Source organism: Anabrus simplex, chromosome 1 (assembly GCF_040414725.1).
Source record: "Anabrus simplex isolate iqAnaSimp1 chromosome 1, ASM4041472v1, whole genome shotgun sequence".
In the NCBI taxonomy this organism is placed as follows: domain Eukaryota; kingdom Metazoa; phylum Arthropoda; class Insecta; order Orthoptera; family Tettigoniidae; genus Anabrus; species Anabrus simplex.
Genome location: NC_090265.1, coordinates 1,697,996,268 through 1,698,008,765, shown reverse-complemented (window position 1 = coordinate 1,698,008,765; position 12,498 = coordinate 1,697,996,268). Strand labels below are relative to the sequence as shown.

The window sequence follows — 12,498 nt, the reverse complement described above, 5'->3', positions numbered from 1 at the left end:
TTCAATGCGAGAGTTGGGAATAGAACTGAAGGGTACAAAAGGGTGATTGGTAAATGTGGGGAAGATATGGAAGCCAATGGGAATGGGAAGCGTTTGCTGGACTTCTGTGCTAGTATGGGGTTTAGCTGTTACGAATACATTCTTCAAGCATAAGGCTATTCACCGATACACATGGGAGGCTAGGGGTACCAGATCTATAATAGACTATATATTAACCGACTTCGAATTCAGGAAATCTGTTAGGAATGTACGAGTTTTCCGGGAATTTTTCAATGATACAGACCACTATCTGATCTGTAGTGAACTAAGTATTTCTAGGCCTAGGGTAGAGAAAGTGAACTCTGTCTGCAAACGAATAAGGGTAGAAATCTTCAGGATGAGGAAATTAGACAGAAGTACATGGATATGATAGTGAGAAGTTTCGAACAGTACACAGTAAGCAGGTTCAGGATATAGAAAGTGAATGGGTGGCATACAGGGATGCTGTAGTAGAAACAGCAAGGGAATGCCTAAGAACAACTGTGTGTAAAGATGGGAAAAGACGAACATCTTGGCGGAATGATGAAGTGAGAGCAACTTGTAAACGTAAAAAGAAGGCTTATCAGAAATGGCTCCAAACAAGGGCCGAGGCAGACAGGGATTTGTACGTAAATGAAAGAAACAGAGCAAAACAAATAGTTGTTGAATCCAAAAAGAAGTCGTGGGAAGATTTTGGTAATAACCTGGAAAGGCTAGGTCAGGCAGCAGGGAAACCTTTCTGGACAGTAATAAAGAAACTGAGGGAGGGAAAAAGGAAATGAACAGTGTTTTGAGTAATTCAGGTGAACTCCTAATAGATCCCAGGGAATCACTGGAGAGGTGGAAGGAATATTTTGAACATCTTCTCAATGTAAAAGGAAATCTTCCTGGTGGTGTTGCAAACAGCCAAGCTGATGGGGTGGAGGAAAATGATGTTGATGAAATTACGCTTGAGGAAGTGGAAAGGATGGTAAATCAACTCCATTGTCACAAAGCAGCAGGAATAGATGAAATTAGACCTGAAATGGTGAAGTATGGTGGGAAGGCAGGGATGAAATGGCTTCATTGAGTAGTAAGATTAGCATGGAGTGTTGGTAAGGTACCTTCAGATTGGACAAAAGCAGGAATTGCACCTATCTAAAAGCCAGGAAACAGGAAGGATTGCAACAACTATCGAGGTATCTCATTGATTAGTACCAGGCAAAGTATTCACTGGCATCTTGGAAGGGAGGGTGCGATCAGTCGATGACAGGAAGTTGGATGAAAACCAGTGTAGTTTCAGACCACAGAGAGGCTGTCAGGATCAGATTTTCAGTATGCGCCAGGTAATTGAAAAATGCTACAAGAGGAATAGACAGCTGAGTTTATGTTTCGTAGATCTAGAGAAAGCATATGACAGGGTACCGAGGGAAAAGATGTCGCTATACTGGAGGACTATGGAATTAAAGGCAGATTATTAAAATTAATCAAAGGCATTTATGTTGACAATTGGGCTTCAGTTAGAATTGATGGTAGAATGAGTGCTTGGTTCAAGGTACTTACATGGGTTAGACAAGGCTGTAATCTTTCACCTTTGCTGTTCGTAATTTACATGGATCGTCTGCTGAAAGGTATAAAATTGCAGGGAGGGATTCAGTTAGGTGGAAATGTAGTAAGCAGTCTGGCCTATGCTGACGACTTAGTCTTAATGGCAGATTGTCCTGAAAGCCTGTGGTCTCATATCTTGGAACTTGAAAATAGGTGCAATGAGTATGGTATGAAAATTAGCCTCTCGTAGACTAAATTGATGTCAATATAAGGAAAGATCTTCATTGGGGTAATCACATAAATGGGATTGTACATAAAGGGTACAGATCTCTGCACATAGTTATGAGGGTGTTTAGGGGTTGTAGTAAGGATGTAAAGGAGAGTGCATATAAGTCTCTGGTAAGACCCCAACTAGAGTATGGTTCCAGTGTATGGGACCCTCAGCAAGATTACCCGATTCAAGAACTGGAAAAAATCCAAAGAAAAGCAGCTGGATTTGTTGTGGGTGATTTCCGACAAAAGAGTAGCGTTACAAAAATGTTGCAATGTTTGGGTTGGGAAGAACAGAGAGAAAGAAGAAGAGCTGCTCGACTAAGTGGTATGTTCAGAGCTGTCAGCGGAGAGATGGCGTGGAATGACATTAGTAGACGAATAAGTTTGAATGGTGTTTATAAAGGTAGGAAAGATCACAATATGAAGATAAAGTTGGAATTCAAGAGGACAAACAGGGGCAAATATTCATTTATAGGAAGGGGAGTTAGGGATTGGAATAACTTACCAAGGGAGATGTTCAATAAATTTCCAATTTCTTTGAAATCATTTAGGAAAAGGCTAGGAAATCAACAGATAGGGAATCTGCCACCTGGGCGACTGCCCTAAATGCAGATCAGTATTGATTGATTGTCAGTAGGGAAGACATTCAACAGAACTGAATGTCAGATAGGCAATACAAAGCTAGAACAGGTCGATAATTTCAAGTATTTAGGTTGTGTGTTCTCCCAGGATGGCAATATAGTAAGTGAGATTGAATCAAGGTGTCGTAAAGCTAATGCTGTTAGCTCGCAGTTGTGAGCAACAGTATTCTGTAAGAAGGAAGTCAGCTCCCAGACGAAACTATCTTTACATCGGTCTGTTTTCAGACCAACTTTACTTTATGGGAGCGAAAGATGGGTGGATTCAGGATATCTTATTCATAAGTTAGAAGTAACAGACATGAAAGTAGCAAGAATGATTGCTGGTACAAACAGGTGGAAAGAATGGCAGAAGGGTACTCGGAATGAGGAGATAAAGGCTAATTTAGGAATGAACTCGATGGATGAAGCTGTACGCATAAACCGGCTTTGGTGGTGGGTCATGTGAGGCGAATGGATGAGGATAGGTTACCTAGGAGAATAATGGACTCTGTTATGGAGGGTAAGAGAAGTAGAGGTAGACCAAGACGACAATGGTTAGACTCAGTTTCTGACGATTTAAAGATAAGAGGTATAGAACTAAATGAGGCCACAATATTTGTTGCAAATCGAGGATTGTGGTGACTTTTAGTAAATTCAGAGAGGCTTGTAGACTGAACGCTGAAAGGCATAACAGTCTATAATGATAATGTATGTATGTAAGTATGTATGTATGTATGTATGTATGTGCATTTAAGTGTAGGTCTTTCAATTCATATGATCTAGTTTCTAAAATTCTATCTTTAATATAATTATTTATGGTTTCACATTTAAATTCCTCTACTTTAGGAAATTTGTTTTCAGGATCGAGGTTTGGTTATGTAAGGAAAAAAATTTGAAATTGAGAGAAGAAAGCTTAGAATTGAAGTGGGTACAACACAAGGAAAGATTACCTCGTTGTTTCCAGATCAGCTGAAGTGAGCAAGTTCATGCAGAACTTCAGGGTTTGCTACTAAACTCGAAGGACCGTACTGGAACTTACGGATATACACTTTACAATCCCTGACCCATGTGCCAAATATTTTCCCCTGTTGCCATGGCTTGTGGCATTTTTTGGCGAGGGTCTCATTCCTAGGCGTTAAGTGCTCGTTGAGATAGATGTTATTTAATGAACTATATCAGATTTCGTTCGTTTTAGTGTCTTTTTTTGTCGTCTGCTACTGAGGATTTCTTCTTTCTTCCATCGATTTACAAACTTCACGATGATCGGTTGTGGTCCAGGTTTCGTGGATGGAAGTCTGTGTGCAGCGTCAAGGTGAAAAATCGACTCCCAGCGTCTTGCCAACTTCAATTACTTTCTGGAACACTTTTTCATACTTTTCAGCAGGAACTCCATACACTAGTAAATTGTTTTTGTGTTGATACTTCTTCAAGCCTTCCAGCTCATTCACGGCTGCCGTTGTCGCAATTTCCACATTTTTCTTGTATTTCCTCAAAGTGTCTAGTTCGTTCTTGAGGTCATCATATTTTTCGGAAAGAAAGGTTGCTAATTTCCATAATTCTTTGTTTTCTTCCAGTAGTACTTTGAGGGACTCTTCAAGTTGTTTGGAAAAGTTTGTCATAACCTCATTTATGTTAGGTTGTGCAATGCAGTCTTCATGTTTACATGGCCATTGGAATTGTTTTTCCTTACGGAAATTTTGGAGAGTTTCTTTGTTCATTTTTACATATTACGTGGAACCAAAGTTCGCATTTACCATCACAGCCTGTTGATTGTTTATATTTTCTTGGCACACGGGGAGCACACGAACACCGTGATGTTGTTTATCTTCTTTATTTAATTGTAACCGAGTGCTAATTAGATTTGGTTTTAATGGTTTCCTGAGTTACTGATCTGCAGTATATACCTGAAGAATTGTGAATATTACTCACATAAATTTGTTTTTTCGTCACTTCAACAATAACGATCTTGGTTTTCTGTTGACATAATCCAATATCTAGACTTGTTTCTTCTACTCTATTCTACTCTCTCAATCAGCTCTGTCAACTTCTCTTCAGATGATATCAAGGTGGCGTCATCAGCAAATCTCAAGTTGATCTTGCATCCCCAATGAAAAACTCTTTATCCCAGTCATCCAGTACATTTCTTGTTGCACATTCACCATAGAGATTGTAGCGGTGACATGATACATCCCTGACAGACCCACCCTCATTCAAAACTGCTGAGACAGAGCGGCTGTATTTTCTTTATACAGAGACTGTTCAAGAACTACTTTCCACCAATCCTGATGCATCATCAAAAACCTTCATTTCCCGTTTCCAGCTTCCCAGGTTGGGTTGTGAATCAAGGACCTCCATCACTGCTTGTCTCTCCACCACTCTTCGCCTTTTTTAAGTACATCTTCCGGTTTTCCTCCCCTCTTCTCTAATCTTGAAGCATGGAGCTGAAACATGGGTAATGACCAAAGCAAAGGAGAGTAAAATCCAGGCAAGTAGGGATAAAATTCCATTGAAGTATGTTGGCCAAGACAAGACCAAATAAGAAATACACTAATCCGACAAATACTATGTGAATGTGGAGAGTGAGAGAGAGAGAGTAGACCAATCAATACTGAGATGGTGGGAGCACGTGAAAAGAATGGAAGGAACAAGGATCCCAAAGTCGACGCTTTAAGTGGAGGTTAGAGAAAAAAGACCAACATGTAGACCCAGGAAACAATTGAGAGAAAAAATTGAACAAGACCTAAGGAAGGGAGCAGCAAACCTTCAAGATGTCCTCAATTAAGAATAGTATAAAGAAGGGAGAGATGGAGATCAATGATCCACAACTCCATCTAAGATCAAATTGGACAAGGGAAATGATGATGATGGTGACGACGACATAAAAGACAATTTGCTATATACTGGAAGAACATGAATCATACAAAAAACAAGCCCACGTCCACCTGCATACTATACCAAAGGAAAAATATACATTTCTCAAAAAATGTGACCTCACCCTTACAGGTCATAAGATAAGAATTTTACACTACATATTATAATAACTGAAAATAAATGTGATTATCAAAAATTAAATCTCTCTTCATTGTAAGTACGAATTTCATCTTCTTTTTTTTTGGAAAATAAATTTAACCATCATATTACCAAAGTTGCTAAGCTAGCATCAGGGTCTCAAATATAGTCAAAATGATCTGTCACTAAGTCCTCATCCAATAGAGCATGGTGTCAGTAACAAGGTATAGCAAGGCCTTCCACACACATTAGAATCAGGAAGTATATGACTACTAAAGCACTCACCCGTACTAGTTGGAGTTTTCGGTTCTTTGCTAGGAGATCTTCTCCTGCCACTATTGCGGACAGCAGTTTCTTCCACGTCTTGACGCTTCCCCTTCGCTCTGCCACAACTTTCTTGTAATTTGAGGTTTGAATTTCTTGCAGCTCCATTACCCTTGGGACCTGGTTTGCTGCTAGTAGTTGTATCTTCCTGAGGCTTAGAGATAGGTTTGCTCTTTGCAGGCGACTCTTCCTTCTTCATCTTGGCAAATTCCAGAGCCTGTTGTCTCACACTCAATTTTGGTCTAAAGGGAGAATCATCACAATGTTTAGAGTTGGTCTTACTTTTTGGAGTGGAAGATTCTTCTGACTGAGTTTGCTTTGCAGCTGACTTCACTTTACTATTATCATCTACTAGCCTGGCCTTTGAAACAGGTTCTTCGAGCACTGTATTGTTTTTTGCAGGTTTGGTCTTTGTACCTTCATCTGTTTGTTGCTTAGCAATGGATTTGGCTTTAATCAGACTGTCCTCAACTTGTGGTTTGCCAACTTTGGCACTAGGGGCTTTCGTAATGGCATCTTCCTTGACAGATGTCTGGTGTCTGGACCCAGACACGAACTTCGTTGGTTTAGTTGTTAAGGCTGGGTCTACTTTCATTTTCTTCCTCTCAATCTGACCCTCACTGCTAACGTCACTTTGCTGACCATTACTATCCATGGGAGGACTACTTGAGGAATCTCTCCGTTTTCTCTTACCAGTCTTCTCCTCCGATTGATGTTCAGAAACCTTGTCCTCTACAGAAGAAATAGAGGTCTTTCCAACAGATTCTGCACCTTTCGCACCACGACCATTTCTTTTGCGGATACCACCATGAGTATCTGCTTTGGAAACATTATCTTCTACATCAGCGTGATGGGCGGTATCTTCTGGAGGAGTTGGAGGGCTCGGGCTGAAACGAACCTTTGTCTTCCGCTTACGACCTCTTCGTTCTCCCTTCATCTCTGGCTGATCCCTATCCCCACTCACAGGTACTTCTTCGTTCACTACAGTTTCAAGATTTTTTGACACTTCTGGGGTTTCACTGGGTGGGGATACTTCTGGTTTCTCCTCCTTTGGCTCACCATCATCTACCTGCTACAGAAGGAAACAGTGTAAACACATAGAAAAATTATTGTAATCTATTCACCTTCAAACAACATGTTAATTTAAAATTGAGAACTTTGTCCAGCATATTACAAACATTCCAAGGATAATAGTAAGTATGGTAAATCAATTAACACAAATCTAGGAATGCTGTAATAGGCTGATATCTACTCACGAAATGGGTAGACACCTCTAGTATCAGTTATTGCTATTTTTTGCTAGGGGGCTTTACGTCGCACCGACACAGATAGGTCTTATGGCGACGATGGGATAGGAAAGGCCTAGGAGTTGGAAGGAAGCGGCCGTGGCCTTAATTAAGGTACAGCCCCGGCATTTGCCTGGTGTGAAAATGGGAAACCACGGAAAACCATTTTCAGGGCTGCCGATAGTGGGATTCGAACCTACTATCTCCCGGATGCAAGCTCACAGCCGCGCGCCTCTACACGCACGGCCAACTCGCCCGGTAGAATGTTTTCTACAGGACATTTAGCAGTAAGGCTTCTCTGCCACATACAACAATTTCTAAAACAACTAAAAGCAATTTAAATGACTTTCTTAAAAATCTTCTTAAAGCACAACTGAAGAAGAGTGCTCAACGGCAAGCAATGGTAAGACTACAGATTTATCTCTTTACATGAGATTTACAACAATCTAACCACTTTATATGTTATTATAAACCCCATTTAAAGTATCAAGCATTTCCCTCGCCCCTACAGCATAATTTGAATGAGCGGCAGAAACGTCTCATTACTAGCTTTAAAATGTATTTAAACTCCACTTGGCGTAATCAGCAACATTCTTCATCATTATTCTGACGTTTGAACTGCTTACGATCCAAACTTTTCTCTAACGCCCTCAACCAACACAGGGCGCCGCTTTACAAGATTCAATGTAGCAATTTGCATTCTTATAGAACTACCAATATGCAACTTGTTACCATATTTTTAGACAAGAACATTCAAGAAAGTGTATAAATTACATCTATTTACCGAGCTCGATAGCTGCAGTCGCTTAAGTGCAGCCAGTATCCAGTATTCGGGAGATAGTAGGTTCGAACCCCACTGTCGGCAGCCCTGAAAATGGTTTTCAGTGGTTTCCCATTTTCACACCAGGCAAATGCTGGGGCTGTGCCTTAATTAAGGCCACGGCCACTTCCTTCCCACTCCTAGCCCTTCCCTGTCCCATCGTCGCCATAAGACCTATCTGTGTCAGTGCGACGTAAAGAAAAAGAAAAAAAACACACCCAAACATCTATTTGTTTGTAAGCCTTTATTAAGACTTTATTTTTAAGAATATCTTAACTATTTCCGACATCATCCGCAAATTCATTTGTAATTTATTTAAAAAGAAAAAGTCAACCACAATTAAGAACAATCAGGATCCTGCGTTTTATCTTTCAGATGAGATTTAGGCTGAAGAAGGGCGAAACATGTCCCTATAATTTAAAATCACTTTTTATGTATTGAATAGGTGGAATAAATAAACATTAATATTTATTTGACTTTATTGTATAATTCAATACGGACCAAAATATGAGAATTATAACATGCAAGGCAATGAATTGATCAAGAAAAATATAATATATAACTCACACTGCACAATTTGATACAGGGAAGGGCTGAATTTGGAAATGTGCAAGACAGTGGAAAGGAAAAGAGGAGAAAGAGAGAGGGGAAGGAAAAGAGGAAGGAGGAAAGGGGAGTGAATTTAAAGGGGGCAGGTAGATGAGGTAATGGGGTAAAGGACGTGGATGGGTACTATGCAAGGCGTGGAAAATCGAATTTGAGCATAAAGACTTTTAAAAGTGAAGATATAAAAATTGAAAAAAACATTTGATTTCCCTGAAAAGTCATTTAAATTTAAATTAGGATTAGGATTAAAATACTGGTCAAGTTGAATGTAACAATTTTCGGTTGTGTTAAGTAGGGGGCTTTGTTTATTATTTCAAGTATTTGCATGTCCTGTTCTATGTTGGTGAAATTATGTTGAGAATCACGTATATGCTGTCCTAGGCCCCGTGGTGTAGAGGAAGTGTGCCTGCCCCTTACCTAGAGGCACCAGGTTCGATTCCCGGCAAGCTCAGGGATTTTTACCTGGACCTGAGGGCTGCTTTGAGGACCACTCAGCCTACGTGAGTAGAATTGAGGAGGTATCTGACGGTGAGATAGCGGCCCCGGTCTACAAAGCCAAGAATAACGGCCGAGAGGATTTGTCATGCTGACCACACGACACCTCATAATCTGCAGGCCTTCGGGATGAGCAGCGGTCACTTGGTAGGCCAAGGCCTTTCAAGGGCTGTAGTGCCATGGGGTTTATTTGCTTTTTGTTTGTTTTGTATATGTTGTCCTACTGCAGAAAATCGTTTTTATTTTAAAGCGTTAACATGTTCTGAATATCTAATAGTAAAATGACGTCCAGTCTGCCTGACATACAAAGAACTGCAGTTGTTGCATTTAAATCTGTGAACCCCAGATTTTGAACATTAGATTTGTTCACCAAGGTAGAGTTATGTAAGACATGTACGTTCCTGTTGTTAGTTCTAAAAGTTATTTTTACATTGTGCTTTTTGAAGATGTTGGTGACATTATACAGTAAAGAAGAGAAAAAACTCTTAACTTATGATTACCAGAAAACAGGATTTTACGACAACTAGTGATGAGACAGGAGGGCATATCCCAATTCAAGGATTCAGAAGTGGAAAGAATCTGATGCGGATGAAATTTACATGTTCCGTGTTTCTTCGATTGCACTCCTTTGTAAAGTGGGACGCAACATAGAAACATTAGCCATCCACTTCTATGTAGAGTCCCACTTGACATGAAAACAGCTTGAACAATCAACATTCCTATGATATAGATGTTCATTCCCATAAGGACGCTGAAATATTTGTCCCGAATGAAAAATTTGTAATACCAATATAAATGGTCCGTTATTGGACATCATAAAATTTCCAGCTCACTCATTCCTGGTTGCCAGCGTTTTGCCCCCGTGTGTTAAGTTGGGCTCATCAGTTAGTGCATAGCACACCAACCAAGCTGTCAAATTTATAATGTCCAATAACGGACCAGTTATATTGGTATTATAAATTTACTCATTCGGGACAAATATTTCAGGCTCCCTATGGGAATCAAGATCTATATCATCTGATGGCCAAGCAGGCATCAATTTTTGGTAATGAGACATAGTCTCTCATCGTGCATTGGAACTGACGGTGGCTCCAAGTAGCATACGCAGTGGCCTCCATGGTATGCACAAGCCATGCGTTTTGGTGGGTGTGCTATGTATGATTGTCTAAGTGTATTCAGCTATTCACCATGTGAGGGTGCAGATGAGGATGAAGTTGACAAGTTTTATGAAGCATTGAGTGACATCGTGGTCAGGGTCAACAGCAAGGATACAATAGTGCTAATAGGCGATTTCAATGCGAGAGTTGGGAATAGAACTGAAGGATACGAAAGGGCGATTGGTAAATGTGGGGAAGATATGGAAGCTAATGGGAATGGGAAGCGTTTGCTGGACTTCTGTGCTAGTATGTGTTTAGCTGTTATGAATACATTCTTCAAGCATAAGGCTATTCACCACAGACTTTCAATTCAGGAAATCTGTTAGGAATGTACAAGTTTTCGCGGATTTTTCGATGATACAGACCACTATCTGATCTGTAGTGAACTAAGTATCTCTAGGCCTAGGGTAGAGAAAGTGAAATCTGTCTGTAAACGAATAAGGGTAGAAAATCTCCAGGACGAGGAAATTAGACAGAAGTACATGGATATGATTAGTGAGAAGTTTTTGAACAGTAGACAGTAAGCAGGTTCAGGATATAGAAAGTGAATGGGTGGCATACAGGGATGCTGTAGTAGAAACGGCAAGGGAATGCCTAGGAACAACTGTGTGTAAAGATGGGAAAAGGCGAACATCTTGGTGGAATGATGAAGTGAGCAGCTTGTAAACATAAAAAGAAGGCTTATCAGAAATGGCTCCAACAAGGGCCGAGGCAGACAGGGATTTGTTGGTAGATGAAAGAAACAGAACGAAACAAATAGTTGTTGAATCCAAAAAGCAGTCATGAAGATTATGGTACTAACCTGGAAAGGCTAGGTCAAGCAGCAGGGAAACCCTTCTGGACAGTAATAAAGAAACTTAGAAAGGGAGGGAAAAAGGAAATGAACAGTGTTTTTAGTAATTCAGGTGAACCCATAATAGATCCCAGGGAGACACTGGAGAGGTGGAGGGAATATTTTGAACATCTTCTCAATGTAAAAGGAAAGCATCCTGGTGGTGTTGCAAACAGCCAAGCTCATGGGGAGGAGGAAAATGATGTTGGTGAAATTATGCTTGAGGAAGTGGAAAGGATGATAAATAAACTCCATTGTCATAAGGCAGCAGGAATAGATGAAATTAGACCTGCAATGCTGAAGTATAGTGGGACGGCAGGGATGAATTGGCTTCATAGAGTAGTAAAATTAGCGTGGAGTGTTGGTAAGGTACCTTCGGATTGGACAAAAGAAAAAATTGCACCTATCTATAAGCAAGGGAACAGGAAGGATTGCAACAACTATCAAGGTATCTCATTGATTAGTATACCAGGCAAAGTATTCACTGGCAACTTGGAAGGGAGGGTGCGATCAGTCGTTGACAGGAAGTTGGATGAAAACCAGTAATAGGGGGACTATGGAATTAAAGGTAGATTATTAAAATCAATCAAAGGCATTTATGTTGACAATTGGGCTTCAGTAAGAATTGATGGTAGAACGAGTTCTTCGTACAGGGTACTTACAGGGGTTAGACAAGGCTGTAATCTTTCATCTTTGCTGTTCGTAGTTTTCAGGGATCATCTGCTGAAAGGTATGAAATGGCAGGGAGGGATTCAGTTAGGTGAAAATCCAGTAAGCAGCTTTGCCTATGCTGACGACTTGATCTTAATGGCAGACTGTGTCGAAAGCCCGCAGTCTAATATCTTGGACCTGGAAAATAGGTGCAATGAGTATGGTATGAAAATTAGCCTCCGAAGACTAAATTCATGTCAGTAGGGAAGAAATTCAACGGAATCTAATGTCAGATTGGTGATACAAAGCTAGAACAGGTCGATAATTTCAAGAATTTAGGTTGTGTGAACTCCCAGGATGGTAATATAGTAAGTGAGATTGAATCAAGGTGTCGTAAAGCTAATGTAGTGAGCTCGCAGTTGCGATCAGCAGTATTCTGTAAGAAGGAAGTCAGCTCCCAGACGAAACTATCTTTACATCAGTCTGTTTTCAGACCAACTTTGCTTTACGGGAGCGAAAGCTGGGTGGACTCAGGATATTTTATTCATAAGTTAGAAGTAACAGACATGAAAGTAGCAAGAATGATTGCTGGTACAAACAGGTGGAAACAATGGCAAAAGGGTACTCAGAATGAGGAGATAAAGGGTCATTTAGGAATGAACTCGATGGATGAAGCTGTACGCATAAACCAGCTTCGGTGGTGGGGTCATGTGAGGTGAATGGAGGAGGATAGGTTACCTAGGAGAATAATGGACTCTGCTAAGGATGGTAAGAGAAGTAGAGGGAGATCAAGACGACGATGGTTAGACTCGGTTTATAACGATTTAAAGGTAAGAGGTATAGAACTAAACGAGGCCACAACGCTAGTTGCAAATTGAGG

General features: G+C 40.4%; 1 protein-coding gene across 3 annotated transcripts in view; it reads right to left on the bottom strand.

Annotated features, from left to right (window-relative positions):
• Window positions 1–12,498, bottom strand: part of enok (enoki mushroom) — a 516,902-nt gene that overhangs the window by 102,759 nt on the left and 401,645 nt on the right. For 2 of the 3 annotated variants that reach the window (XM_067138427.2, XM_067138429.2), the window contains exon 12: window positions 5,733–6,843. In XM_067138427.2, coding sequence (XP_066994528.2) covers window positions 5,733–6,843 — 1,111 coding nt within the window. The remainder of the gene's footprint in view (window positions 1–5,732; window positions 6,844–12,498) is intronic. The other variant, XM_067138428.2, reaches the window with a different exon arrangement.